The following is a 27603-nucleotide window of genomic DNA, read 5'->3' on the forward strand; positions in this document are numbered from 1 at the left end:
TCAGCAGTAATGTTGATGTAATGATCCTACATGAACGCCAGGTGTCACTATGGCCGCGTCTCGACTAGACGCACAAGCTCGGGGTGGCACTATGTGCGCGTGCGTTTTGGACTTGCTGGTACTTGTGGTTGGGTGTTTCCATGTTGTGGTGGGAAAAAGAAGACAAGTGGAAGAACGTGATCTGTCGGACGAGAAGCAAGAAATGGAGCCGTCAGAATTGCCAAAGGATTTACTCGGTGAGAACGGCTGCATTCTGAGGGGGCACTTTCTCTAAACTTGACTTGTGTCACATAAATTACTGTGACACGGGAAAAGGTGATTTTTTTTCCCGTGTACTCGGGGGCGGGCGGGTTACCTGCTTCTATGCGGGGGATAAGTAGGCGTGTCCTGACACATTCTTATGCATAGAAACAAATCGCCGTTATATCAAACCAAGTTCAAACGTCCCTTTCCATCCCGTTGGACGGAATCTTCACATATCCTTAGTTCGCATTGTGAAAGTTTTAACTCACCCAAGTCAGCCAGCGGCATGATAGCCTACAGCAAGCATAGACCTTACGCGACTTGGCTTTGTCAAAGTTGCGCAAAGTGGGGACGTAATGTTTTTGAATTCCAACGTTGTTCACACAGGCTACTGTGGACGCGCACTTGAGCAAGTGAAGTCAGTTGGGATGTGCGATGGAGCTTTGATAAAGTGGCAAAAGAGGGCCATCGTCGGCCATGATCTGTCTTCTCTCCTGGCTCTCTAGAAACGGTCCATCTCAAGCCTATGCCCTGAAAGGCCATCTCCTCTAATTCCTCTTCCTTGCTTTGTGTGTCGTTGCGGGCGGACAGAGAGTGTGCAGGAGGCGGTTGGGCGGGGCCTCGAGTTGACCCTTAGTTGCCAGCTCCAGCCAGAGGTCAAAGGTGAAAAGGTGGACAAAGTGCTGGTGAGTGACTTTCGTGACCTCGGGCATCCTGAAATAAGGTGCGTTCGTTTTGATGGAGTTGGGCTGCTGGGCGGGGTTGGCCTCGGTCCGGTTTTAAATCAGTTTGGGTCCCATACTTCCTACAAATCCATTTGCTGGGCCGTCATGGCTCTTGCTCAGCAACAAAAGTAAGCTGCTTCGGGACAAATTTGCATCATTACATATCATATTGGCTATGATGTGATATTTTGTCACAACCGCTCGATGTTTGTACACTGATAAATTTCCCTCATTTCGTGTGTACAGCATCCGTCAATTTTTTTTCAAGCATAAAAGAAATGCAAATTAGTCTGGAAAACAGGGAAGCAAGAACCGGTCTCCTCGTAACTCCGCTGTGAGGTGAGTGTAAGCAGTGCATGGCAGCAAGGATGCGAGCTCGCCGTTGCCTTTTGTGCACAAACATGTACATGCATACCTGAGGGCACACACACGCACACACCACAGCGAAGTCCGCACATGCCTACATGCGCCTGGGCCCGTCCCGACGCATCAGCCGACGCGGTCTCCTGAACTTGTGACAAAGTGGGCTTGTACTCATCAAGCAAATTGGACAAAGACCGTGGAAACACAAGTGCTCTTTGCCAATTGTGTGCAGGGCTTGTCGTCGCATCGAGCCTACCAGCTGTCGGCACGCTTTCCCTCCAAGGTTGGTGTTCAGTGTCTCTCATCTATCGCGAGCTTGCTCTCCGAAAGTCAGCTTGATTGCGTGTGTGCAGGTGGAGCACTCCTTCAGCTACCTGGACATCCATGGTCTCCGTAGCAACAAGCCCACTCAGGTGAGATGTTACAAGAAGTGGCTCTTGGTAACATGCTAACTCTTGATTTGGACTGACCCGTTGCGTGCCACCTCGCTTACATATCTGGTGCTGTGTGTGTGTTGTGTGTGTGTGTGCGCATGTAGGTGCTAGTGGAGTGCCAGCGCGGCCCATGCACGCTGTGGTTTAGTTCCCAGAAGGACAGTGACCGGGTCATCGCCCACGTCGGTGCCAGTCTCACAAGGATCTGCCCAGACATGTTAGTAGCAAGGAGCAAGTTTTAGGTGTGAGATGTTGGACTTGCTCAGGTTCTGGCTTTCTGTCTTCCCACCAGGAATCTGCTGAAGAAGTTTCATGTGACGCCTTCTGAGCGTTGGGCTGCTCTCATGGCCGTCTGGGAGCAGCTGGACCCTGCGGGCTTGGGGCCTTGCGGTAGAGTTGTGTGTGTGTGTGTGTGTGTGTGTGTGTGTGTGGGGGGGGGGGGGGGGGGGTTGGTAGCGCTTTATAGTTATCCCCATTCCTAAATCCCGTTCCAGGAGGCTTCTCGGTTCAGTACCGGGCCGTCTGCGACAACCTCAACCTGGCCTACAGGGAGGAGGTCCAGTGGGTGAGTGGCACTTGATTCTTGTTGCCGAAGCCAATGAAGGTGTTGCTAACGCAATCACACGTAGCCGAGCGCGATAGTTGCGCTGCGCTTTTCGAATTTGATAGGCGGGCGGACGGCAACACGTTGCACACCTATGCAAAACATGGTCTTGTAGCAGGTGAGTTTTCAAAACTTGTGGTTTTCCCCCATCAGGATGTGGACACCATCTACCTGAGCCAGGACACCACAGAGCTCAACCTGCAGGACTTCAGTCACCTGGACGGCAGGTGTGTGCGTCTGGTCTTGAGCTCTGAGCTGCGTTCACGGCTTGCGACGTGCCCTCTTTCTTTTTCTTCAGGGATCTCGTGGCCATCGTTGGCACACTGGAGTACAACAAGTGGTTCACCAAGCTGGTGGCGAAGGACTTCAAACTGGTAAGGTTGGCGTGTGCTTGAGAGTGGGGCCCACTTAATGTTGACGCGGGCGGGTAGTCGGCAGAGGTTTGCGAGCAGATCCTGCACGTCATCTCCCGATCTAGTTGCCTGGAGGAGCTGGTCCTGGACAACGTCGGCCTCAGAAGGTCCGAGTGGGCGTGACCGCCGGCGCGCACATGCTTCTTCTTCTTCAACTTGTCTTCCGGTTTCTCTCCCTCAGTGACTTTGCTCACAAGCTGTCCTTGGCTCTGGCTCACAACCCCGCCTCCACGCTGCACACCCTCAACCTCAGCAACAACTCTTTGGATGACAAAGGTTCAACGCGCGCATGCGCCGCTTTGTACTGCAACATGCACACACACTGGTATGTCCATTAGGAGATGACTGGCTGTGTGTGTGTTTGAGGCATGTGTGCTCTGGGCGCTCAGCTGGGCAAGCTGGCAATGGGCCTGAAGAAAGTGAACCTCAGCAAGACCTCGCTGTCCCCCAAAGGTGACTTGTCTGTCCAGACGCCTTCTCCGAGGGCGGTCCGCGCTCACGCATGTGTGTGTGTGTGTGTGTGTGTGTGTGTGTGTGTGTGTGTGTGTGTGTGTGTGTGTGTGTGTGTGTGTGTGTGTGTGTGTGTGTGTGTGTGCGTGCGTGTGCGTGTGTGTGTGTGTGTGTATGTGCGCATGTGTGTGTCAGGCGTGAACTTGCTGTGTCAGGCGCTCTGCCGCAACCCCAGTGTGGCCGCCAGTCTCACGCATCTTCAGCTGACAGGAAACTCACTCAGAGGGGACGACCTGCAGGTGGCACGGAGCGCTTTCACAACACGTCGGCCACACGCTAACAACCACGTTGTCTTGCTTTTGACAGCACCTCCACAACTTCCTGAGTCATGACAACCGCTTACAAGTTTTGGATTTGTCCTCCACTGACTGCTCATTGGAGCAGGTGAACGCACATACACGTGCACATGCACACACGCACGGCGATCTTCCAAAATCACATCAAATGATTGTGCATATGTGTTTGTGTCAGACATCATCATCTCTTCTCAAAGGATGTTTGAAGCATCTGCGTGTCCTCAACATGTCAAAGACAATCTACTCTCACAGGTGAAACACACACGTATGTTAACAGGATTGACAGGTTACATGTCAGTCCTGTCAACATACGTGTGTGTGGCGCCCGGCTTGTTCTTGCATCATGGTCAGGAAGTGCAGGGAGGTTCCCGCATCCTTCAAGCAGTTCTTCAGCCTGAGCCAGGCTCTGGTCTCCGTCAACGTGTCCGGATGCAGACTTCCCGCTGAGGCTCTGAAGTGCGCAAGCCCGCCGTTGCATGGATGGCGTATGGCCGCCAACGCTTGTCAGCCCTTTACCGTTATCTCCTCAGGGCGCTGCTGCTAGGCCTGGGGTGCAACCCAAACCTGGGCGACGTGTCTCTGGACCTGAGCGGCTGTGAGGTAATGCGCTTGGTAGCGTAGCACTTGCGCAGAGTGTCGTGACGTGACCCAAAGGAGGGCGCCTGGCAAGTCACGCGACCCACTCTGTTTTGGCTTCCAGCTGCGCTCGGCTGGCGCTCAGATCCTGGAGGGCTGCGTGGCAGAGATCCCCAACATCTCCAGTCTGGACATCTCTGATAACGGTGCGGACCGATTTGTTGCCCGCCCCCGCAAGGCGCTAGGTGTTTTCTTTCTCGAGCTACCCCAGCTCCCTCCCGTGTTAGCATGCTAGCCTCAATCAACGGATGAATTGATTGAAGTCTTGTGGCCGTTGGCAAATTCAACAAGTCTTCTTTTCTCGTGTCAGGTCTGGATGGGGACCTGAGCACCCTGCTAGTCTGGCTGGCCAAGAACCGCTCGGTGCGCCACCTTTCATTGGGCAGAAACTTCCAGAACATGAAGTCCAAGTGAGTTGGCAAGCAGCATGTGGGCACGACACTTTTCACTGCCGCTCCCTCGTTTCCGTTAGGAATGTGGCGCCAGTCCTAGACGAACTGGTCCGTTTGATCCAGGAGGAGGAGTCGGTGAGTGACTGGCACGTGCGTTCCAACTGCAGCCGCCGCTGACATGGTTTGATGCTGCCTAGCCGCTGAGCTCGCTGTCGCTGGCTGACTCCAAGCTGAAGGGTGACCTGGTCGTGGTCCTCAACGCCCTGGGAAGCAACACCTCCCTCACGCAGCTGGACATCAGCGGCAACGCCATGGGAGACATGGGTGCCAAAATGTTGGCCAAGGCCCTGCAGATCAACACCAAGCTCAGGTGGGGGGCGGTGCTCCAATCTGGTGCCAGTCTGGCACCCGCCGCTCTTTGCTGGCTTATTGTCGCCTTCTACAGGACGCTCGTCTGGGACAGGAACAACGTCAGCCCTCAGGGCCTGCAGGAAGTGGCGTCCGCTTTGGAGAAGTGAGTTTGCACTTCCTCAGTCGGGATGGCAGATGGGGCTATTGAAGCGCCACAAAAGGCTTTGAGTTTTTTGCATCACAAAAAGCCCACATGCAAAACCAAAACAAAACCCAGTTTTTCTCATACCGGGTCTGGTGTGCTCCAATCTCTGAACTTTTTGCTGGTTAAAATGCATTTCTGACCCGTTTTTTTCTTTTTTGAAAGGAACTTCACCATCCGGTTTATGCCCGTTCCCATCGTGGATGCCGCCCAGGCGCTTAAGACACACCCAGAAAAGACAGAAGACGCTCTGCTGAAGGTGAGTTCCTAGTTCCTTTCGGGATTTGGGACATCATTTCATACTCGTGGTTTAGCTAACTCCCCAACTTGCACGGGTGAAGCGGCGAGATTCCCGGGACCCTACTTTGAAACTAGCGTGACCATTGGCGTGGTGTCTTTGTCTGCAGATGGAGCACTTCCTGCTGAGGAACCACGAAACCCGGAAGTACCTCCAGGAGCAGGCGTACCGGCTGCAGCAGGGCATCGTCACCAGCACCACGCAGCAGGCGGGCGCCTCAGCAATAGCCCCTCCTTTGACCGAGTTCTAGCTGACCCTCTGCTCCTTCGTGCAGATGATGGACACCATGTGTGTGAAGGTTCAGGACCACCTAAACTCACTCATGTTCTCCCAGGACCGTTTGGTCCGGGAAGACATGAAGATTGCGGAAAACCTGATGAATGATGCAAGAAACTCCAAAACGGTGGGTGAACTTGAGCTCACGTTAGCTGATTCTGAGTAGAACTTTGAAGTGTGCCCCTTCCCTCTCTGGACCCTCCAGCTGCTCCCTTGCCTCTACCACCTGGGTGGCGATGCTTTCCGCGGTGCCATTCAAGACAAGTTGGAGTCAGTGGCAGTGGAAGTGGCGGCCGTGATGGAGGAGCAGTTGCGGGTAGTCACACGCTGACAACTGGCCTCCACGTGCACGTTTAAGCCAAGTTGCAGTGGCAAAAATTGAGTCCAGCCAGCGTTCGTCAGCTACTCTGCTCTCTGCAGACGATGCTGGCGTCCATGTTGGAAGCGGCGTCCGGTTTGTGTCCACACGTGATGAAGACGAGCCGTCTCAGTGTAGATCTGCTGAAGGCAGGCGCGGAGAAGATGAGCGTCCCTCGCACATTTTTCAGCCAGACGCTGCTGGAACAGACGGGCGTTGACATCCTCAACAAGATCAGGTCACAGTGGACATACCCACCGCTCTTTGGCACCTGTCTCCCCCAGCCACGTGCGTCCGCTCCTCCTTATGAGGTTCTCCACTTTTGCCTTTGTCCCTAGTGAGCTGAAACTCGGCGCGGCATCCTTGATCTCCGACTGCGTGGTCGATGGAATCCTGGACTCTTTGTCCACGTGGCGCCACACGCTGGTCAGTTGCTATTTTTGTCCACGCTCCCGCTCTTCATGGGACCTGTCTTCCATTCGTCTGGCCACCGTCCATTTCGTCCTTCCTCGCTGTAGGCCAATCACGTGAGCAGGCAGGGCCAACCTGCGCTCCAGCCCAAGTCTCAGGAGGAAAGGCAGATTCTCGACGAGACGATCCTTTATCCGGAGTTTCGCGAGGAGGGCGGCCAAGCGGACGCTTGCGTTGTAGGAATTGCTACTTTCCTCCCCCATGTTAAGGCTGTTTATTTGGTTGTCAATGTCTTTGATAGAGCACCTTTGCCTCCAGACGACAGCCAAATCCAAAAGGAAGAGTATTCTCGTCCGAATGCTGCGACCGGTCTCGGTTGCCTTTGGTACGTAATGGCAGGTGCAGCATCTGGGACTTTTTTTTTTTTTTTTTACTATCAAAAGGAAACTTGTGATGTTTATTTCAGAAATGGAGTTTGACCTGGACAAGGCCCTGCAGGAGGTTCCCATCCACGTGGTGGAGCCGCCGCCGCCTTTGCCCGTGCCAGACCTTGCGCCAGCGTTCCCACCTCTGGGATCGCCGCCCCCCCTGCAGCATCACACCAAATTGCGGCCCAAAGCCAGGAGGCGAACCAAAGCTAGCAGAGTCGGCGTGAGTTGGCAGGAACCCAGTCAGGCAGCACACAGTATACCTTGTGTGACCATGACTATTTGTTTGCAGCGTGAGACAGCGCCAGCGGTCGAGCATGAGGGCATGATGGGAAGGCTGGACGAGGGTGTGGACGAGTTCTTCACCAAGAAAGTTCTGAAAGTCAGCTTGAAGTGAGAACCCGACGTGGCCTACTTCTTTGAGTGAAAGCCACTTGAAGCAATCACTGCACCTCCTTGTCCACGCAGACGCCTTGCCGCACAAGCCACGCCGTCAAACACGCACGAGTTGGTAGACAAAAAGCGAGAATCCAGGAAGAGCGGCTTTTTCAACCTCATCAAAGGTCGAACGTCCCGTTCGGAAAAAAGCCAGGGGGCCGCCGCATCTGTCGTGTCGCCCCGGACCACGTCACCCTTCCCGGTGCTGTCGGCCCCCATGACTCCCGTCAACGTGCTCACGGATGAGTCCCTGCCCACGTCGCCCTCCATGGAGCATTCTGAAACAACCGCCTCTGCACCTTCCTCTGGAGTGGCCGAGGAAAAGGACGTCGCCCTGCTCCCGCGGCGCGTGGGCGTTCCCGTCATGGGTGCCGACCTTCTGGCAGAGATCAAGGCACGGCAGAAGAAAATGGCCGCCCACAAGGTGAGGAAAGCAACAATTTGCTTCCATGGCCGCGGAGTAAATACCGTAATTTTCGGACTAAAACTAATGAGAAACGGCCTTGGTTACCATCACATTTGAAGCGATGAATACGAAGTTAAATTTTATGACTCGGTGTATAAGTCGAGGTCGATTTTTTTCGGTCGATTTTGGATCGAAAAAGGTCGACTAATACACCGGTAAATACGGTAGCTAAGTAACCCTAACTACTGTATTCTAAGTAGTAAAATCAATACTTGGTCAGTATGCTGTGGAAAATGTAGAAAACAAGCACAGATGACATGATGGAATTCTCTGACCATGAAATGACATCAAGGTGTTTTTTTTTCCCCTGTGGTTGTTTAGTTGGAGTCGTCGAAAGAAGGCCACATGGGTAAGTCCACGCTAGGGCAAATGCTGATGGTAACACTGTCGACTGTGGAATTATTCACTAATTTTCTACCCTGTATAATCACGACCCTGAAAATATGTTCATCCTAGCAATTTGGGTGTTATTCCAAACGCAGTCACTGCGATGGAATTGGAAGCACTCATTCTGACTCCCGAAACACTATTTAGCCATATCTATGTATAGCGTACAATATAGTGTGTGTATGAGTGTGTGTGCGTGTGTGTGTGTGCGCGCTTGTGTGCGTGTGTGTGTATGTTTATACATTACATGTGATGCGCTTGCAGCTAATCACATGGTTTGTCCTAACATGGGCGCAGATGCAGAGCAGTCTCGACCAGAGACCTCCCCAAGGTCCAAAGCCCCCATCGTCAGCACCAAGTCGCCGCTCTGTCCGCCGGTCACGGAATCCCTCAGTCTGCCCAGTCCCTCCAGTGTCCCCAGTCTGCCCACTCCTCTGAGTCCCTCCAGTGTCCCCAGTCTGCCCAGTCCCTCCAATTTCCCCAGTCTGCCCAGTACACTGGACTCCGGCAGCACCTTTGTGCCGAGTAAGTGGAAGAAAAAAAATGATGATGACGGAACAATGTCATTATGGCACATCACCATGCTAGACTAATGCCGAACGATGCTAAGCCTATAAGTGATAATGCTTCGATAATAGCAAACAATACTAATTGGTTATTATTCTAAACTAACACATATAATGCTAAGATCACACGTTATGATGCTATGTTACCATGTGATAATGCTAAGCTAGTGTGCACTGATGCCAAGGTGACCAAGCTAAGCTAATGCGAGACAATGCTAATCTGATATCTGATGATGCTAAGATAGCACATATAATACTAAGATAACATGCTCAGCTAACATGTGACAATGCTAATCAAACTTGATGATGCTAATCAAACCTGATTATGCTAAGCTAATTGGTGACAATGCTAAACTGACGTGATGATGCTCAGCTAAAGCTAAGCCAGGGGTCACCAACAAGGTGCCCGCGGGCACCAGGTAGCCCGTGAGGACCGCATGAGTCGCCCGCAGGACTGTTCTAAAATTAGCTCAAATAGCGGCACTTGTCAGTGAGCTGCATCTATTTATTTTACAGTCAAACCTCGGTTTCTGAACGTCCCGGTTCTCGAACAAGTCGGAATTTGAATAAAAAATTCGAGATTTTTTGCTTCGGTTGTTGAACAAAATTCATAGGTCGAACCTCACTAGATGAGCCGGGAGGACCCGAGAAAACCCGACCGCGCGGCCCGGATGCCGACTGAATCTGTGGTTATGGTATTTTCGTTACTTTGAGGATTGTATTAACCCCTAATCATGCCTCCAAAGAAAGCAAGTGGGAGCAGTAAAGCCATCCTAAAACACAAAGACGCTCTTAAAGCAATGCGACACTGAGCGCCCGGCGCGCTGCGGTTGCGCGATCGGACCAAATAAAGCTCCCCGCGCACTGAGGTCCACTTAAATTTAGGAAAGTACATCAGGACTTTAAGAATATTTTCTAAATTTCAGCGACGGCTCTGTCACAATAATGCGACCAGCGCAGCGCTACGGTTGCGCGTTCGGCGGTGCGCTGCAGTTGTGCGATCGGGCAAAAATGCGCAAATGAAAAAAATGCTTAAAAAAAAAAAAAAGGGGGGGGGGTTCTTTTAGTCTTGGAACGGACTAAATTTTTTTCTATTATTTGTAAAGGGAAAAATAGATTCGGAATTCGACCGATTTGCTTCTCGAACCGCCTTCTGGAACGGATTGTGGTCGAAAACCGAGATTTGACTGTATTTTTGCTGTTCTTGTTAAAATCACACTTACATGAGAACTGAAAATGACAATGATAACACAAAGTGAAAGCTAAATTGAGCAAATTGGCTATTTCAGAAGTGTGTGTCAAACTGGTAGCCCTTTGCCTTAATCAGTACCCAGGAAGTAGCTCTCGGTTTAAGAAAGGTTGGTGACCCCTGAGCTAAGCTAATGTGTGCCAATGCTGATGTGTGATGATGGTATGCTAACACTTGACAATAGTGAGTTAACATGCAATGATGTTAAGATGACGCCTCAATGCTAATCACAGTTTACAATGCTCAGCTAATAGGTGAAAGTGTTTCACTAGCATTGTCAGGTTTTTACTCAGCAAAAGGATCAGCAGACAAAAACCAGTGAGGCAGAATATTGAGTCTTTTCTCGCGAGGAGTGCATCCAGACTTACAGCAATCCAAAATACACTAAAGGTCTTTTGCACCCCCCGCTCTTTTATTTAGGAATGCCCTACCCACAGTGCGAGACGAGCCCCTAAGGTGGGGGGAAAGCTTGGGCTTTGTCTCATGAGGGAAGGAAAGAGATTCTATGTGAAAAAAGAAGTTACAGATGAGAACCAAAAAGGGTGCAAGGACAGGAGTCTATGTGAAATAAGAAGTCACAGACAAAACAGCATGAGAAAAGAGTGAAAAGACAAAATGCTATGTGAAATAAGAAGTCACAGACATAAACAAAACAGTTTGAGCTATCAACAGCCTTCTTGGAGTCCCCGAGGCGTAGAAGGTCAGGAAGCTCCAGACAGCAACGTATGACTGGTGGACATCTGCAAAACGAAACAGCAAGCATACTGTGCAATAATTTTATTAATAAGTACTCATTAGGGAACGCATGATAACATATATATACAATTTACCTATCAAGCATGTAATGATTACAAGCTACCAAGTGACAATGCAAAGCTAACATCCCCCCTTTCCTGCCAGACGATTCCGCGGCAGAGGGTGTGCAAGTTCCTCTTCCTGCTCCTCGCCTAAAGAGGGAGCCATCACAAAATGATGAACACCAAGATAGCAACTTGACTGGTCAGTCACACGAATGTCACCAAGTAACAATGCAAAGCTAATATCCCCCGTTCCTTCCAGACGATTCCGTGGCAGAGGGATTTCAAGTTCCTCTTCCTGCTCCTCGCCTGAAGAGGGAGCCATCACAAAATGATGGACACCAAGATAGCAACTTGACTGGTCAGTCCCACGAATGCAATGCACTACCTTACGACAGTAATACTTTGACACTACTAATCTATTACTACTGCTACAACCAGATGAATAATAGGAAAAGTACTACTACTATGACAACTTGTACGACTACAACAGTAATACAGTGACATTACTCATCTGCAACGACTGGAGATAGGCCATGACTATTACGACTCCCTCCGCAGTGATGGTTCTACTGCTACTAGTTCCACAGTAATACTCTGGACCCTACTCTCCAACGGTGGCACAATGAGCACTATATTACAATCGTTGTACTTGTTTGTGCGACTCTTGTGACAAAATGTGTTGCGGTTTCCCGTCAGCATGGGGCGTTGCCACCGCCTCACTGCGACAGCAGCGTTGGTCGTCCCTCAAGACGTCACCACGCCGTTGTCCTGATGTGCGTCAGCGAGCCAAGTCCCTGCCCGCCTACTCTCCGACACCGTAACGCCATTAGCACGTCCCGCTGAACGTCCTAATAGCGCTAACGCCAACAAGGATGCTGACCTCAGGGCTCCCAACGGCTCGGTCCTCGCAGAAGTCCAGCGGGTGCCCGTGTCTTTATGCTTCCAAGTCATTTTGGTGGCGGATGTCCTCCCCCCCCATTTTGGTGGGCTCAGCTAACTACTTTCCCCCCAATTTGAGCGCAGGTGAGCCGCTTCGCTGCAAGTAACCTGTGCTTTTCCATGTTGTAGAGCAAAGCATTACAAGCACTTTTTAAAAATATTGCCATTTTCTTCATTCTGAGCTTGCTGCAAATGATATGAATGTGAAAATTGGAAACCAAGATGACTTGACGGCATTGGGTATCGGTCTTTTCATTTCCACATCAAAGTGAAAGCAACTTGTAAGTATTAAAATGGACATTTGCCCTGCGCTAGTATGTTGTTTGACAGCCTGGAATGGTGGCCCAGAGAGAAAAATGGACAAAGCAGCATTCTATTGAGCCTCTTCAGATGAAGCAGAAAAGCTGAGCAGTAATCTAACCTTGGAAAAACTACACACACCAACAAAACTATTCCTCCTGGTGAAAGAAATTCCTTGTTGCCACATTGCATGTCCAAGACTTGGAAGACTTGCTACTACGACACAAGCAACAAGACCACGACGAGGCTTCCGAGTGGTGGAGGTTCAGATTAGTCGTGGCCGACTCGGAGGCCAGGACGAGGCGTGTTTGCTGTTGCTTTTGTTGCGCTTGATGTCTTTTCGCGTCAGATTCCGTTTTATTGACGAGAGGCTCGATGGTGAAGAACTGAATGATGGTTGTTAGGTAGGCCACTTGATTAAGTACACATGCAGGAGGACGGCGAGCAAGTTGTAAGGTGACATCACGGCTGAGTTAGCAAGCCCCGTCTTATCTGGGCCTTCTGCTAATCAGTGACTAAGGTCACGCCTACGCGGTCCAGAGATCGCCTGCCGTCATCCTCCACATCATTTTCCTGGTTGGCGCGCTCCATGAAGACATCGCGGAAGAAGAAGCAGCAGCTCGTCCTCGTGAGTAGCTCGCCTTCGCTTCGTTGGGCAACTGCAGTGTTGGTAAAGATGATGAAGCCAACTTGGAAGAAAGCTCACGTTGCTTTTTCCCCCCACGGAGTGAACGAACAAAACGAGCCAAGGCATCCCACGTCACGGCAAATCTGCGACGGGAAACTCGAGAAACAGACCAAGGAGCTCATTTCCAATCGGGCATTTGTGCTTCTCAGCGGAAGGTCATTGATGACAAAAAGATCAGCCAAAAAAAGCTACTGTGGGTGGAAAAAGTTTACACACCCGCGGCAAAATGCCAGCTTTTACCGTTGGATGAAAACGAGGCTTTTGTTTCAAAATACATTGACCTTTGATCCGTACGGCTCAATTAAACTCAAGATATCAAATTGAGTGTAGTGGCTGCTTGGCTTGGTCCAACATGGTCACGTGACACAACGCAAAGCTACAACAACTGAACTTAAAAAGAGTGATGCCACCCGCCGTCACCTTCCCCCTGAGCCAAATACTCATCTGTCGCATGTAAACCGCTTTGACAAGTCTCAGGCACTAGCAAACTCACATTGACCTCCAAACCGGGCCTGAGTGTGCAGACCCTCTCCTACCTGAGGGGGCGTGTCTGCGTTCATCCCAGACCAATCACAATGGAGCTGGTGTTCACCGGGAATCGTCCCCATTTAACGCGCTGCTCGTTAACAAATAGGCTTCAGCTGTTCTCGGGTGGGGGAGCGTTGCTATTTGTCACCGCCGAACCTCTCCACTTGTTAGAGCACCTGCTGTTACTCTCGCTCGCGATGGCGCCCTGCTCACCCGTAAGTGTTTCCTCTATTCGTTCCACTTTTTCATTTTGGAAGCTAAGTGAAGGCAACGTTCGTGTCGTGGATCATTGGCCGAGTCACGCGCCGGAAAAAGAAGAAACCGAGCTCAGCTTTCCACCTGGTCAATATCGACGCAATATCGAGACAAACTCGCTAACAACCTCCATCAAACTTTCAGCCCAAAAAAACAAATCAAAATGTTGGTTCCCCTCACAAGTCATTCAATCAAGCTCCCACGGCAGAATGTTTTTTTTCCCTTGTCTTTGTAGTTTTTCATTTTGCAGCAGGTTAATTAGTGTTGGAAAGGCCCGCTTGAGTTGTCTGACAGTAAGTTGAGTTTGTCTTGAAGACCCCAGCTGAAAATGAGCTTTGCTGCCACCGGGTGGCGCTTGTCCTGGCCCCCACGTCTTGTTGCCAAATGTCTTCATTTCATATAATTTCATTGTCTTGCGTTCATGTTGTGTTGCATGTAGAACTTGCTTCCTGCTGTGACGTTTGTTGTCTTTGCCAGGTGGGCGTCCTGTCCGTGTCGCTGGTGACTCTGATCCTGGGCCTCGGACTGGGACTGGGTCTGAAACTGCAGGACTGTCAAGACCAAGGTGACTTCCCGTGCGGGCGCCTCGCGCACATTCAGAGCGGCTTCCGTGCCGTCAAAGTGACGCCAAATGTACGCGAGCAGAAGGTCCGAGTGTTTGAATAAATTCCAATTCATCAAATTCCAGGCCGCCTTGGCGGCAATCATTCACTCGTGCCTTGCTCATGAGCTTCTCGAACATTCCACTGGCTCCACAGCGCGTCGTCGGGACAGAGCGGATGGCTGGACAGGCGTTTGTAGATAAAGATCTTTACAGAGTCGCTGTAAAGTTGAGTCCTCCAATAAAACTGAGGCTTGGAGCACTTAATGACCTCATTGCCACATGGCCCATCAACAGCCAGCAATGACTAATCAGTTATCTTTTGATGCTTTCCGCAGAAAGCACGGCATAAATTTTGCGCGCGAGGTGCAGGGATGGCTTTTGGGGTCACCTTTATGCTAGTCTGTTGAGAGACGTAGAAGGCGGCCAATGTTAGCTAGCGTTAGCCACTGTGTGCGTGTCGCATGGCACGCTCCATCAAGCGTTGAACATTAATGGAGTTACCACGGAAAGGCACGCGATTGTGTCTCATCAGCGGTTTCCAAAGCGTCGATTGAACAGCAACTTCTTGGCGACCAATGAACGCAAAAGGAAGACCCCATGTGTGAGTCATTTTGTGTCGTCCATACCCCAGTGGCACCGCTGCAGACGTGCAGGAACCGCTGCTACCAGCCGTATGACGGCGCCACCCCTGGCTGCAGATGTGACAACGCCTGCCAGGCGAGTGGGACCTGTTGCCATGACTACCACGACCTCTGCAAAGCCCCTGGTGAGAGGTCGCCAACCTGCGCGAACGGTCCGTCTGGCTGACGCACTTGCGTGCAGGTGAACTTTGGGAGTGCACGCGTCTGCGCTGCGGCGAGACGAGGCTGTCCACCAGCAGGTGTCACTGTTCGGACGACTGCGCCGCAAATTCGGACTGCTGCAGCAACTACCGACACATCTGCCAGGGTGAGATGCCGCAGTGTGCGCGCCAGCCACGCGTTGCGGCGCATTATCATGTGACTTGACCGTGTTGGCAGGCGAGCCCGAATGGGTGGAAGACGAATGCGACGACCTGTCACGCCCCTCCTGTCCACCAGGGTACCGCGCATGCGCACATGCAGTCACATGCACTCGGTAGCGCCTCCGCAGACGCGATGTGGCATGACGGGCGGTGTCTGTCTTCGCTAGCTTCCAGCGTCAGCCTCTGCTTCTAGTGTCTCTGGACGGCCTGCGAGCAGACTACCTGCGCCTTTGGAGCCCGCTCATCCCGGTTCTCAGCAAACTCAGTGAGTCATCAACCGCTTGCTGCCGCCGCCGCTGCCTCAGGCTTTGACCACTGTGAATATTGTCTACAGAACAATGTCTCACAGCGAATCAACTCTTGAGGCCATGCTGTGACTTTGCTCCTCACAGTACAGAAAAGGCACCTCATCTTTGTTGGGATGTGATGGTGATATTGTTAGGGTAATATTTTTCCCTCTACTCCCTCCAGAAAAATGTGGAACGTCGACACCTTATATGCAGTCAGCCTTTCCCAGCAAGACTTTCCCCAACCACTACAGCATTGTCACGGTAACAAACACACACAGACAAGGGCACACAGTCAAGGTTGCACTGACATCATCCCCATTGACAACACATACATACACACACACACACACACACACACACACCAGGGTCTGTATCCTGAATCCAACGGTTTGATTGACAACGTGATGTACGATCCTGTGATGGATGCCATTTTCACCTTGTCGAGTCCGGAGAAGGAGAACCCTGCATGGTATCTAGGACAACCGGTGAGTGGACTAATTCGGACGGGTGCGTGTGTGCGTCACTTATGGCTGAGCGTGATTTCCTCTCCAGGTTTGGCACACGGCAAAGTATCAGGGCCTGAAGTCTGGAACCTTCTTCTGGCCCGGATCGGACGTGAAAATAAACGGAAGCTTCCCAGACATCTACCGGCCATACGACGGGTACGCGGCGAGACTCTTCCTGAGCCACTGCCAACGGAACGGCGAGCTCATGGGCTGCGTTTGATTTGCAGGAAAATCCCATTTGAGGAGCGAGTCCTGACAGTGTTGAAGTGGCTCCAGCTGCCGGCCGCTCAAAGGTGACTCGACTTTCGGTCCCCGCCTGCAACCCGTGAGCCGCGTTGTCATGTGCCGGCCGGTCTCCTCCAGACCGGACTTCTACACCCTCTACCTGGAGGAGCCAGACAAATCAGGACACAGCTTCGGTCCTGTCAGCGGGGGGGTATGTCCAAACCGTGATCGGCACTGAGCTCCAATGATGTGAATGAATCATGTGACTTGGCCACAGGTAGCGCAGGCCGTTAAAGGTGTGGACAAAATGATCGGTCAGCTGATGAACGGACTCAAGCAAATGGGACTTCACCGCTGCGTCAACGTCATAGTGGTGGCTGATCACGGTATGTGCACCGAGGCTCTTGTCGGGCAAGGCGAAGAATAACTTTGCCGCGTGTGCTGGCAGGCATGGAGGAGACCAGCTGCGACAGGAAGGAAAACCTGCAGGAGTTTCTGGGCCATGTGGATGACTACATTGCCACCGAGGGCCCCTTTGGACGCATCCGGGCCAAGAACGCCGACGCTGACTGTGAGTGGAGGGTCTTTAAAAAGGTCTTTTAAAAGCCAAGCCCGAGTGCCATTTGAACTCTGCTGAAAAGTGAGATTCTCTTTGGCACAGGTATTTGAAAGTAGTCCGTGTTCTAAGCGAGTAAGAACGAGTAACCCTCCCTCTAAATCACAAATGTCAAACTCAAGGCCCGGGGGCCAGATATGGCCCGCCACATCATTTTATGTAGCCCCCGAAGACAAATTGTGCATCAAATTTGTGCGTTATTACTAGAATTGCAAATTGTTTTCACTTTTAATAATCTCTTTTTTTGTAAATATTTGACCAGTTTTTACTCATCTGATTTGAAAACGAGTTATTTGTCAGTTTGTTTTGTAGCTTTTACTGCATATAATATGAGGTGCTCATACATTTATTTGGGTTGACAGTCATAATGGCCCTCTGATAGAAGCTATGACTACAATGCGGCCCACGAAAAAAAAGTTTGACACCCTGCTCTAAATGAAGACCGCACACTAACATGAGCGTGAATGACTCGTAGCAAGCTCGGTAACGTCTATTTGTGTTTCAGTGGATGCAGCTGGCATTGTTGCCAACTTGACGGTGAGCACAAATACCACGTCGAAGATGGCGTGTGCACGGGTGGGAGCGACGTTGTGCCTGTTGCCTTTTTAGTGCAAGCACGCGACGCAGAAGCTGTGGCCCTACCTGAAGTGGCACCTGCCCAAACGGCTTCACTTTGCCAACAGCCGTCGTATTGAAGATGTCAATGTGCTGGTGGAGCCAAAATGGCTGCTGGAAAGGTAGGCAGGCGCGCCCCGCTCTGCCCCGCCCGCACCTGTTCCCGAGTCACGGCACCGCTCTGCTCTCAGGCTTCCGGGCTCGCTGCGCTTCTGCGACGGCGGCCAGCACGGCTACGACAACGATGTGGCCAGCATGCACGTGAGTGAGTTCACGTGCTAGCATGCTAACGTGGCAGCATGCTAACGCGGCTCTGCTCTGATCCCTCCGCCAGGCCATGTTCGTTGCTTACGGACCAAAGTTTGTCTCTCGCACGGAAGTGGAACCCTTCGCCAACATCGAGCTGTACAACCTCATGTGCGGTCAGTCTGCGCTGCCGCTGGCACACTGGCTCTTGTGACTCCTATGACCTTTGCAACCCATGTGAGTGCAGACGTGTTGCAGATCTCACCAGCCGCCAACAACGGCACGCATGGCAGCCTGAACCACATGCTGCGACAGCCCTTCTATTCGCCCACGCCCCTGCCGGAGCGCAGCGCACCCGCTGAGTGCCGCCTTAGCAGTCTGCAGCCACAAGACCCGCTGGGCTGCTCCTGCCCCAGCATGGTGCGTCCGGTGGCGGCGGCGCGCCTCCTCTTGTGTCAGATTCCGGTCCTCTAACTGTTACCAGGCTTGTTACTGTTGGTGGCACTGTTTTCAGTCCTGCTCTGCTGGAACACTTAGTGGCACTAGGACTAGTTGTTATTGCGTCTTTCGTTTTGAGTTGCTGGTGCTGTTACACTTAGGTTACTGCTGGTGATCCTCTAGCTGTAAGCTTCAGCATTCATGGAACTGTTATCGTTGTGTTTTTGTGCTTCCTGCCGGGCGGGCTCCTCAGAGCGTGGACGCCGTTGAGACCGCTAACCGTCGCCTCAACATGACATCCGCTCAAGGTGAGCCCATCACTACTGCGGCGTCTGGTTGCTACCTTTGTCCAAATTAACTTTGCACCCCTTCCCATTTCTGCAGAAGCGGCGGCGCGGCGCAAACACCTGATGTTCGGCCGGCCACGCCTGCTGAGGCCCGGGGAACGCTACTGCATCCTCCACCAGGAGGCGTTTGTCAGCGCCTACAGCCGTGACCTGAAGATGCCATTGTGGAGTTCTTTCAACATGGACGCGCCGGTACCCCTGCCGTAGCTGCAGCGCTCTGGATTATTATTTTTTTTAATTTTTTTTTTCCTCTCCCCCTTCTGGGTGGTCAGCAAAATGTTTTGACTTCACAATGACAAAGCAAGGAGGAGACGGTTGAAAGCCCCAAGTGTGGCGGCAGTACTTACGCTGCGTCTCGATGGCTGCCTTTTGATGTTCCCTTTTGGCAGAGCAACTCTGAGCCGCTGCCGCCCATCGGGGGGGACTGCCTGCGGGCCGACGTCCGGATCCCCCCCTCTGACAGTCGTGGTTGTGAGGACTATGGCCACTTCACCCCTGCCTTCCTCTACCCGCCTGGTACGCCTGGACCAGAGTCTGCGCCTTGAGCCACAATAAGCTCAAATGACCTTTCTGTCGTGTTGCAGGTCTGACCCGGAAGGAGGCGGAGCGCTATGACGCCCTGCTGAGCAGCCACATGGTGCCCATGTACCCGCAGTTTCACAGTACGTTGTCGCGTGGAGTCACGAGACGTGGAGTAGTCGCTGTCCGTGACTGCCGCCAATACTCTTTCCGCCGCTTTGCTGAACATGCCGTTACTAAGTCCAGCAATCCAAAGCATTCTCAGCATGCCAGCTGCTAGCCTCTGCCAGTGGCTAATGCTAAGAGCAAGACTCGATATGAATTAATTTTGGCAGACAGTTTGTGTGCTGTGGAAGCAGTGGCTGGCCGCCCAGAGGAGGAAAAGAGTCCCTGCAGCTTGCATGCAGCTGTTTTGAAGCGTTTTGCTGTGCATTCCCTGGCCATCAAGAGGCAGTGTCATACTGGCACACGCACACATACGAGACCTTTTTGAATCACTCTCGAGCTAGTCTATCGTTCGAGATGAACTGTCGGCATGATGTTTTCACAATACTCATTGCTTTTTTTTTTTACACCCTCCCCTCCTCAAACATTTGCACATGATGCCTGCCACTGCTGCTAAAATTGGCGACGTCCCTACTTCAATAGGAACCCTCCAGTTCAGTTCTGAAAAGCAACAGTTTTCGCGTTTTGTTTAAGGAAGGTGACGATGCAAAGAATGTATTTCATACTTGTGTCCCATCCCACTTTAGGGATCTGGACGTATTTCCAGGGCATACTGCTCAAGAAGTACGCCGGCGTCTACAATGGCATCAACGTGCTAACTGGCCCCGTCTTCGACAACGACCATGACGGACGCCGCGACCGACCCGAGCTCATCGAGCGGTACAAAAAAAAAAATGCACACAGACAAGGCTTGAGACTGTTAGCTCTTTTTATTCAATTAATTTCAGTTCACTGACATGTTTTTGATTTTCAATCCAAAACTTGAATGAGTGAGGTTGAGAAAATGAAAGGAGCTGTCATTGAATGGCCGGTACTGAGACCAGGTCCATGGTGGGCGGCCTGTTGGCACGCGCTTTAACCACGCGGCCGTGTCACCCAGGTGGGCAACCCCGGGCAACGTGTCTGTGCCCACGCATTACTTTGCCGTGCTGAGCAGCTGCCGCAACGCCAGCCACCCGCTGCCAGAATGTGAGGGAGCGCTGCGTGCCGTCGCCTTCCTGCTGCCTCACAGAGCCGACAACTCCGAGAACTGCCAGGTAGTGCCGAGCGCCTCGTTGTCGGGTTGGCGGCAGACACCTTTAACTTGCCGTGCCATCGGGCTGCCGTGACGGCGCCATTATAACTGATTGGCCTTCAACAGAGCGACAAAGACGAAGCTTTCTGGGTGGAAGATCACATTTGGTTCCACCAAGCTCGCGTGCGAGACGTGGAGTGGATCACAGGACTGGATTTCTACCAGGAGAGTAACAGACCACTCCCTGAGCTCCTGCGACTCAAGACCCGCCCCACAGCTGCCAATCAAAAGCCATAACCAAGACAGGGATTGTCTTTTTTGGCTTCACTGTGTGCAAATGTCACTACAGTCAATAAAGTTTTGAGGCACAAGCTGACAGAGTCCACGTGACTTTGTGCGTTTATTATATTTTATGTGCCTTGTCAAAAGCTTGTCGTGTCCAAGGGACAGCGGGCTTCTCCCATCTCATTACCAGCTGCCACTCGTCCAATGTGATGAGTTGATAAAAACGCAAATTCCTAACCTAACGTTCAACAGAGTGGAAATGTTCTTTGCTTTCGTCCTGGTTAAATCATACCACGGATGTTTGAGCCCCCCTTTTCCTTTCAGACCGGTATTGGTGCAAGTAGATGCTCCCGGCTGATACAAAGTAGCGACAGCTTGAAAACATTGATTAACAATGACAAAATGTAGCGACGTTGTCGAGGGCCAGCTTCTGCAAGGGAAGCCATTTTTTTTTTCTTCAATGTTCCGAAATGATCTCACGTGCCCTCATTTTACACTTTTATTACGTCGTAACCATCAAGTGGAATGAACCATGAATGCTGGCTAAAACAAACCTGGCAAAATAAGCCAATTGAAACAGAAATGAACAAGCAATGGTTAAAGAACAGATTAGCCAGTCAGGGTGTTTGGACTTTTTTTTTTTCTCTAAGAACAGCAAAAGGGTTCATCCCAAAGTCAAGTAACCGTTATTTTGTTGAGTTTGTTAAATAAGACATGGGAGCCAGATGTAAACGAAAAGCGGGGAGGCGAGGCGCCAGAAGCAACAATGGGGGTAAACAAAAAGTCAGTGAGCTGAACCAAAGCCATCGTGAGGTGCGCATGTCCGTGTTTTGTTTGCTGTATTTAGCCATGCCCACTTGCTTTCTATTCAGGAATGGCAGGCGGCAATGAAGGTCGTACAGAGTTCTGTCTCTGTCAGACATCAGCAAGTCAGCCATCTCTTGGTGGGGTGTCTCTCGTGGGTTGCTCGGTTTCCTGGTTGAGTGTCTGTCATTCAGCTGTCAGTCAGTCAGGTGTCGGACGCTCGGGCTGCTTTCCGTCAGGTGTCTGTGCCGGTCGGGTCAGGTGTCGGTCGGTCAGGCGTCGGTGAAATGGCTGTCTTGCGTCTGTTCTTGTCTGGGTGCCGGGAGGTTTGACGTCTGCGTTTCTCGCCAAGGCACGAGCCAAGTCGTGCGGGCCTCAGTCGTCCAGCTCAAAGGTGTGCAGGTACGTCTTGAAGCTGAGGATTCCGCTGTAGCTCTGGTTGTGGGCCCGGTAGAGATCGAGCCCGCTGAGGATCTCCACGTCTCGAACCCTGGCCGTGTGAAGCTGCAGCAGCTCCTCCACCCAAAGATGCTCAACGCCTTCGCCCTGTGTGTCAGCGGCAACACATCAGTGGGCGCAGGCCAGACCAGCTGCCTGGCCAACTGCCAGGCCAGCTGCCAGCCTCCGAAGGAATGCGAAACTCACCTTGCAGGTCTCGCTGTTGTCGTCTCGGTGAGGAATCAGGAAGGAGAAGACGCTCAGGTCACCGTCGCACTCGTCTAGTGTTAGGTTGGCTTGCCGGCAGCTGGTCACCACGGTGAAGTAGTGGGTGGGCACAGGCGGCGTGCTAGTAGACCACCTGCACACAACTGCGCTTACTCTCACCGCCCCTCACGCGTGCAGTGGTCGCTTCCAAAACACAAGCACTCACTCTCGAATTTCCTCCAGGCTATCTCGGCGGCCGTCGTAGTTGTAGTCAAAGACAGGTCCGGCCAGGACATTGATGCCGCTCTTCTCCTGTGCGTAGCGCCTGAGCAGTGCCCCTTGCAGGTAACGCCAGATTCCTGTGGGCACACACACATGCACGTGTCACCTGACCAAGAGTGCTGAGTCACGGCATCCAACAAAGAGGGAGTGATACGCCGCCCCTCGGCCAGGACAGCGCCTCCTTTGTCCGGCTCGCCGAGATGTCGCGCCATGCACCGGACTTACGAGTGAAGGCGGGAAACATGGGCACAGTGTTGGTGATGAGTGACGCCTCGTATTTGGACTCGGGAGATGACGCCAACTCTGCGGACAGGAAAACAAAACCGAAGATGACTCGGCGCACGAGTGCCTCCACAACATGGCCGCCGGCCTGGTGTTTACCGGGCGGGAACAGGAAGCCATAGCCTAGGAGGCCGTTACGCTCGTAGGCACCACAGCTGGCGCTGTGCTCGGCCGACACTCGCCGGTCCGTTCGCAGGCAGGGACCGCTGGCGGAAGCTGCCGAAAGAGGAGTCGCGTCCTCCTGGGAACAAACAGCCCGGTCATGTGGGATCCCAGCCAAGAAGCCCGCATGCGAACGTACCTGCGGCATCAGCGTGAAGGACGTCCACAGCGGCATGGCCAACTCGCGGCTATAGGCGCTGACAAAGTCCAAGTGATGCAGCAACGCGTAGCGTGCCTCGAACATGACAGCGGGGCGGCCGAACGGCAGCTGGGTTACGTCTGTAGGAAAAAGCACGTAGTGGAGCCCAAGCCTTTGGGGTGACTGAAGGATGGATGACCTTGGATGACCGTGAGCTTAGCTACATTGGGGCTGGCATTAGGGGCCAGACTTGGGATAGACCTACTGTAGTCATTGACACCATCTTGAGTAGTGCTAAAGGCCTCCACGTTCTGCTCCACTTTGTTCTGAAAGCATGCGCAAAGACGTCAAAAAGACTTTTGGGCTCGTCAGCAAGGGTCGTCACCACGCGGGCCGACCTCGTCATCGCAGCTGCAGTCTAGGTCAAAGGTGAGGGCCGCCGCCTCCTCCTCCTGTGCGGGCGGCGACACCTCGTCCGGCATGACAGGCTGGAAGGACGGCGACTTCAGCATGGCGTTCAGGCTTCCGTGCGTCCCGTTGTTTGGGGCCGGCTTTAGGCCCAGAAGGTCTGTGATGCGGGAAGCGGCAGAGTGGCGCTGGGGTGCGTGCATGCATGCGTGTGTTGTTAGCGCAGGCGTGACTCACCGCACATGACATTGTAAAGCTCAATGTTGTCAAACTCGGGCACTTGAGTGCGGAAGCGGAAACTGGGCCCGTGTCCCACGAAGATGGTCTACAGGCGGAGGAGCGGGAACTTGGTCAGAACCCGCATGGAAAACCGCAAGCACAAATCTAGTCAACGCACCCTCATGCTGGTGATCTTGTTGTCGAAGCCGTGGTCGCCGAAGAAGCCGCAGCGGGTGCGCATCTTTTCTGGCATTTTCCTGCAAGGTGGTCAAAACATCGAGGCTGCTCAATGAGCAACACGCCACACGAGAAAAGAGGCCCACAGGAGAGCTCGCGGTCCACAGGAGAGCTCGCGGCCTGCAGGTGAGCATGCCTGCTGTTTTGCTTCCGTGGGGAAGCAAGGGAAAGGCAAGCGACATGGCACACGTGGTTTCTGTGCCACCAAGGTGCTGTGCTCGCAGGGCCACAGAGAGTAGGCGCCCTGTGCGGCATCACCTGGCAACGTGCCATTTCCTCTCCATGAGCAGGTGCACGTCCTCAATGCGGCGGTTGTTGGCATAATGGAGTCTCTTGGGTAGATGTTGCTTGAGGTAAGGCGTGAAGTGCTGTGTGGCCGTCTTGCACTGTGAGCAACACAAGGTTAACACTGCTTGCTGCCGCCAGATGGGGCGTGGGGGACGCTTTCCTCACCGTCAGGTTGGCCACCACCTGCTGAGGGTCATCTGCGGCGCAGTACATAAGAGAACATTGAAAACCTGACAAGTAGGAGGTAAGTGGCGTGGAAAGTCGAAGCTCAAGCCAACCAAGTGGACAGAGAGCAGCAATTGAGGAGGACCGCAACGGGAAACGGGATGTGTCGAGTTTGCGCGAGTAGGAAGAAGGTGTGTGGGAAACGAAGCGTACAAATCACCAAGTGTATGGCCAGGCCGAAGCGAGTGTGAGGCCATGTGGCATGCGTAGTAGCAACCAGTAGAAGCCGAGCAACGCAGGCCTGACTCACAGGTGGCGGACTTGCCGTCCCGAGGCCGGATCCTGCCCAGCGAGCCCGGGATGAGGGTGATATCGTCGATGTTGAGCGGGTAGCTGCTGAGGAACTCGGTGCGGTCGCAGTGTGCCTCCTCCATGCCTGCGGGCTCATGGCGGCGGCGTCAGAGGCCTCACCTGTCTCCCCGTGTTGAGCGGAGGGGGCCGGGCCTCACCGTGGTCACCCACGACAATGACGTTGACGCAGCGGTGGAGGTTCATCTGCTTCAGGCCGTTCATAAGTTGACCGATCACGCCGTCAATCTGGCGCAGTGTGTTGTCCAGCTATTCCCGCACGCGCGCACGCACCGAGACACACACACACACACACACGCAGCAAAGTGTCTTAGTTTGCCTTTGGGATCTTTTTCTGCAAAGGATTTTTTTTTTTATGGAGCATGCGTCCATAACTTTGTGAATCCTCGTTTGGGTTATTTCATCCATTTTCATGATTGCCCCGCCCTTAGGCCCACCTCGTTGCTCAGCGGACCCCAGCGATGTCCAAATGTGTCGGGCTGCTCCGAGTGCACGGCGTAGACGTAAGGCCTAGTATATAACACACAACGGTGTTCAGAGCGTAGGCCAAGGCTGGCTGAAGTGCAACTGTGTCTTGGACCTGTGTTGGTCGGGCAGTTGCAGCCACTGTAGGATGGTGAGAATGCGTCTCTCTAGTTCGATAACCCTGAAACAATGTCGATGATGTCGTCAGTGGAGCCGTGTTCACAGCAATGACGCCCAACGTTACAGAGTACATCGGGAGCACCGTCCAAATACCAGGGCCAGAAGAAGGTTCCGGCTTTGACGCCTTGTTCCTTAGCCGTGATCCAGATCTGTGGACAAGACCAATGCGTGACACCTCAGAATAAGTGGCGTCACTTACCCCGCCCCGGCACCTAAACGCTTACCGGCTGCCCGCCCCACCAGCGATGGTTGAGCTTCTCTCGGGACCGCAGGTTGAATGTGGCGTTAAAGACCGGGTCGTACATGGTGTTCCCAACAATCCCGTGGGATTCCGGGTAGAGGCCCTGCAGAGTTGACGCAATGGGACGTCATAGACGGGTCATGCTTGTCTGGACCTGGGCAGTTTGCCGGCAATTTTGGAATGCTCCTGAGGTACTGACATGTCACCACTCACCATAAAGCGGACACGGCGCATGGCATGATGCGACCTCACAATAATGGCACGGGGTCCCTAGATGCCAATGACCACCTCGTGACAAACCTGACATGCGATTACAGTGTATGTCGAGACCTCGGGGAGCTGAAGGTCCTGAGTTGATTCCGTGCTTGCATGTTGGGACCTCAGAAGCCTTATCTCCTAGCGTGGTGCCAAGGTACTAACAAGCTGTCTCGGGCTCTCTGGTGCATGACTACTGGTGGCCCCTAGTGGGCGCCGGTGTTGACACATGAATAGATCCCATGACTCACCGTGGCCAATGTGTACAAGTTTGGGAAGGTCTTGGTCGGGTAGACAGGCCGCATGTATGGAGCAGTTGTCCCGCATGATCCTGGTGGCAGAAACCTGTTAGCGTTAGCATAAGCCTGCAGAAGGCAAGGCCTGGCGCAAGGGAGTTGGGGTTGGGTTTGGTTGGTTGGGTTGGGTTGGCCAACCTACTGAGTTTCTGGATGTTGGGTGTGACGGAGACGCCCTTCTTCAGGTAGGATGCTCGGAAGCCGTCCACAGACAGCATGATGAGAGGTGGGCGAACAAAACTGCGGGGCAAAAAAGCCGACACACGTGTATTTGCCAACTCTGTTTGAGCCTCCTCCACCGCATTTCAGTGCTGATTGCTGGTTACTTCCTGCCGACTCACCCGGCAGGACACTCGGCACTGACCATCTCCTTGCAGTCTCCTTGGAGCCACGACTCCTCACCTGGAAAGAAAGCAGAGTGAAAACCGAGTCGAGCAGGACGTTTCTGGAACTACCTTTGCACACAGCCTTGTAGTTGGAGCAGCAGTCTCCTTTCTCCAGACAGTCGTCCGTGCAGTGACAGGCGTGCTCGTCTATCCTGTCCTCGCCACAACGCTCCGGACGGCACTCGAAGCGTCCCGCTAGCCACATGGAGTGCGTGCGGGATCAAGACGGATAAGTGGTGCGGCCGTGCGGGAGTTCTGAGTGCCCTGCGGCGGTACTGACCCGTTTTGAGGCATTGCTGGTCAAAGTCAGAGCAGCAGCTGTAGTAGGTTTTACACAAGTTGTCACACCGACATCCCGGAGGCTCGGCTTCCTCCAGCTCGAAGCACCGACCCTTGCACGAACCCGATGAGCTCACCCACTCCGACACTACTGTGGGGACCCGGGACGCCACGGGGAGGCGGGCCAACCCGGGAACACAAGGGACACCAGACAGTTAAGAAATGGACACGGTGGACCCTGGGGCGCACGGGAGCCCATATGGGTGCCATAACAACGAACCCAAAATGGCAGGAGGGAGGGGGGAGGGCCAGAGACCCCAGGGACACAATGAAGTGCTAAGCAGGGTCACCAGCCGGGGGAGCCGATCTCACCTTTAGTGTGCACGGGCGTGCCATCTCCACCCTCAACGGGTCGGCTGGCCTGAAAGACGTACGCCGCGATGATGTCACCGCGCCACCCGCTCAACGCCAGCAGCAGCTGCACGCAGACGACACACTGCAGTGACCTCATCAAAAGCCACTTTGCCGTCTTTGTCGACACGCTCGAGTGCTGTGTTGTTTTTTTGCGTCTGCCATGAGAGGAAGAAAAAGGAAAAAGGAAGAGGTGCTTACCAAATAGTTGATGAGCATGTTGGTCAGCCGGACAACAAAGTGAAAAGTGTCCAACGTCCGCCAGGAGAACTCAGTGCGCCTGTGCAAATCGATGCGAGAGCGCACTCTCTCCCTCTCTCTTTCTCTCTCTCTCTCTCTCTCTCTCTCTCTCTCTCTCTCTCGGCCTCTGTCGTCCTCCCGCCCCCGCTACGCACCCCTGTCCCCCCCCCTCAACTGTGTCATTGTTTGTCTTGTCCAGCCAATGAACATGAGGGGGGGGGGTTGTGCGTGTGAAGGGTTGGCGGGGGTCTGTTCAACGCTTTCTGATGGCCAATATCCACCTGATGTGTGACCTCTGACCCTTTTCTTTCTCGTGTGTCCATCAGAGTTGGTGTTTGAAGCGGAGACTAAACCATCATC

At 53.0% G+C, this 27603-nt stretch overlaps 3 protein-coding genes across 7 annotated transcripts; 2 read left to right on the forward strand and 1 right to left on the reverse strand.

Moving 5' to 3' along the window:
- The first annotated feature begins 91 nt into the window (after nucleotides 1–91).
- Nucleotides 92–12021, forward strand: LOC148380398 (F-actin-uncapping protein LRRC16A-like). The gene is made up of 38 exons (XM_088365155.1): nucleotides 92–236; nucleotides 835–929; nucleotides 1564–1614; nucleotides 1685–1744; nucleotides 1870–1982; nucleotides 2058–2155; nucleotides 2260–2330; nucleotides 2523–2596; nucleotides 2668–2743; nucleotides 2801–2889; nucleotides 2964–3058; nucleotides 3149–3235; nucleotides 3428–3531; nucleotides 3599–3676; nucleotides 3764–3840; nucleotides 3940–4044; nucleotides 4119–4188; nucleotides 4289–4370; nucleotides 4535–4634; nucleotides 4697–4751; nucleotides 4814–4986; nucleotides 5062–5130; nucleotides 5335–5428; nucleotides 5577–5675; nucleotides 5742–5870; nucleotides 5949–6059; nucleotides 6164–6339; nucleotides 6440–6527; nucleotides 6620–6748; nucleotides 6831–6897; nucleotides 6979–7163; nucleotides 7233–7333; nucleotides 7409–7802; nucleotides 8166–8193; nucleotides 8529–8756; nucleotides 10947–11045; nucleotides 11106–11204; nucleotides 11543–12021. Exons 1-38 carry the CDS (start codon nucleotides 92–94, stop codon nucleotides 11665–11667), a joined length of 4119 nt encoding a protein of 1372 aa, XP_088221281.1. The 3' UTR covers nucleotides 11668–12021.
- A 626-nt stretch (nucleotides 12022–12647) lies between these two features.
- On the forward strand, nucleotides 12648–20581 carry LOC148380399 (venom phosphodiesterase 1). Of its 3 annotated transcripts, none has more exons than XM_088365171.1 (25): nucleotides 12648–12713; nucleotides 14034–14121; nucleotides 14792–14926; nucleotides 14983–15108; nucleotides 15180–15240; nucleotides 15331–15428; nucleotides 15635–15714; nucleotides 15819–15938; nucleotides 16006–16115; nucleotides 16187–16252; nucleotides 16323–16395; nucleotides 16462–16570; nucleotides 16633–16755; nucleotides 17306–17337; nucleotides 17410–17537; nucleotides 17607–17676; nucleotides 17750–17837; nucleotides 17909–18081; nucleotides 18353–18407; nucleotides 18484–18638; nucleotides 18836–18962; nucleotides 19031–19108; nucleotides 19718–19850; nucleotides 20071–20227; nucleotides 20332–20581. In XM_088365171.1, exons 1-25 carry the CDS (start codon nucleotides 12675–12677, stop codon nucleotides 20500–20502), a joined length of 2595 nt encoding a protein of 864 aa, XP_088221297.1. In that variant the 5' UTR covers nucleotides 12648–12674; the 3' UTR covers nucleotides 20503–20581. The 3 variants fall into 3 exon arrangements, with proteins under 3 accessions (XP_088221297.1, XP_088221295.1, XP_088221296.1); XM_088365169.1 differs by lacking the exon at nucleotides 12648–12713 and adding an exon at nucleotides 13369–13516; XM_088365170.1 differs by lacking the exon at nucleotides 12648–12713 and adding an exon at nucleotides 13751–13849.
- LOC148380400 (autotaxin-like) lies at nucleotides 20579–27334 on the reverse strand. 3 transcript variants are annotated; one of them, XM_088365177.1, is made up of 25 exons: nucleotides 27205–27334; nucleotides 26965–27070; nucleotides 26594–26740; nucleotides 26383–26508; nucleotides 26269–26329; nucleotides 26070–26167; nucleotides 25883–25962; nucleotides 25360–25479; nucleotides 25229–25284; nucleotides 25071–25136; nucleotides 24928–25000; nucleotides 24631–24739; nucleotides 24432–24557; nucleotides 24122–24186; nucleotides 23927–24054; nucleotides 23610–23688; nucleotides 23450–23537; nucleotides 23203–23372; nucleotides 23070–23130; nucleotides 22805–22944; nucleotides 22603–22744; nucleotides 22447–22524; nucleotides 22166–22298; nucleotides 21940–22093; nucleotides 20579–21840 (listed from the first exon to the last, which is right to left on the reverse strand). In XM_088365177.1, exons 1-25 carry the CDS (start codon nucleotides 27220–27222, stop codon nucleotides 21670–21672), a joined length of 2595 nt encoding a protein of 864 aa, XP_088221303.1. In that variant the 5' UTR covers nucleotides 27223–27334; the 3' UTR covers nucleotides 20579–21669. The 3 variants fall into 3 exon arrangements, with proteins under 3 accessions (XP_088221303.1, XP_088221304.1, XP_088221302.1); XM_088365178.1 differs by having other exon boundaries at nucleotides 20976–21840; nucleotides 24122–24153; nucleotides 26594–26743; XM_088365176.1 differs by having other exon boundaries at nucleotides 20976–21840; nucleotides 26594–26743.
- Between the last annotated feature and the right edge of the window lie 269 nt (nucleotides 27335–27603).

The sequence above is a fragment of the Syngnathus floridae genome, chromosome 21 (assembly GCF_059516105.1).
Source record: "Syngnathus floridae isolate MCC-2025c chromosome 21, RoL_Sflo_1.0, whole genome shotgun sequence".
Classification (NCBI taxonomy): Eukaryota; Metazoa; Chordata; class Actinopteri; order Syngnathiformes; family Syngnathidae; genus Syngnathus; species Syngnathus floridae.

Excerpts from the sequence above, each read along its gene's own strand:
- LOC148380398 (XM_088365155.1), top strand. The coding sequence starts at position 92 with ATGTGCGCGTGCGTTTTGGACTTGCTGGTACTTGTGGTTGGGTGTTTC. Across the intron at positions 4,752-4,813 it reads TGATCCAGGAGGAGGAGTCG|CCGCTGAGCTCGCTGTCGCT; the intron begins GTGAGTGACTGG and ends GATGCTGCCTAG. Across the intron at positions 5,429-5,576 it reads CAGAAGACGCTCTGCTGAAG|ATGGAGCACTTCCTGCTGAG; the intron begins GTGAGTTCCTAG and ends CTTTGTCTGCAG.
- LOC148380399 (XM_088365170.1), top strand. The coding sequence starts at position 13,766 with ATGTTTTTTTTCCCTTGTCTTTGTAGTTTTTCATTTTGCAGCAGGTTA. Across the intron at positions 15,109-15,179 it reads CTACCGACACATCTGCCAGG|GCGAGCCCGAATGGGTGGAA; the intron begins GTGAGATGCCGC and ends CCGTGTTGGCAG. Across the intron at positions 16,756-17,305 it reads CAAGAACGCCGACGCTGACT|TGGATGCAGCTGGCATTGTT; the intron begins GTGAGTGGAGGG and ends TTTGTGTTTCAG.
- LOC148380400 (XM_088365176.1), bottom strand. Across the intron at positions 25,480-25,882 it reads ACTTGTACACATTGGCCACG|GGCCTCTACCCGGAATCCCA; the intron begins GTGAGTCATGGG and ends TCAACTCTGCAG. Across the intron at positions 25,137-25,228 it reads GGAACCTTCTTCTGGCCCTG|GGTTATCGAACTAGAGAGAC; the intron begins GTATTTGGACGG and ends ACATTGTTTCAG.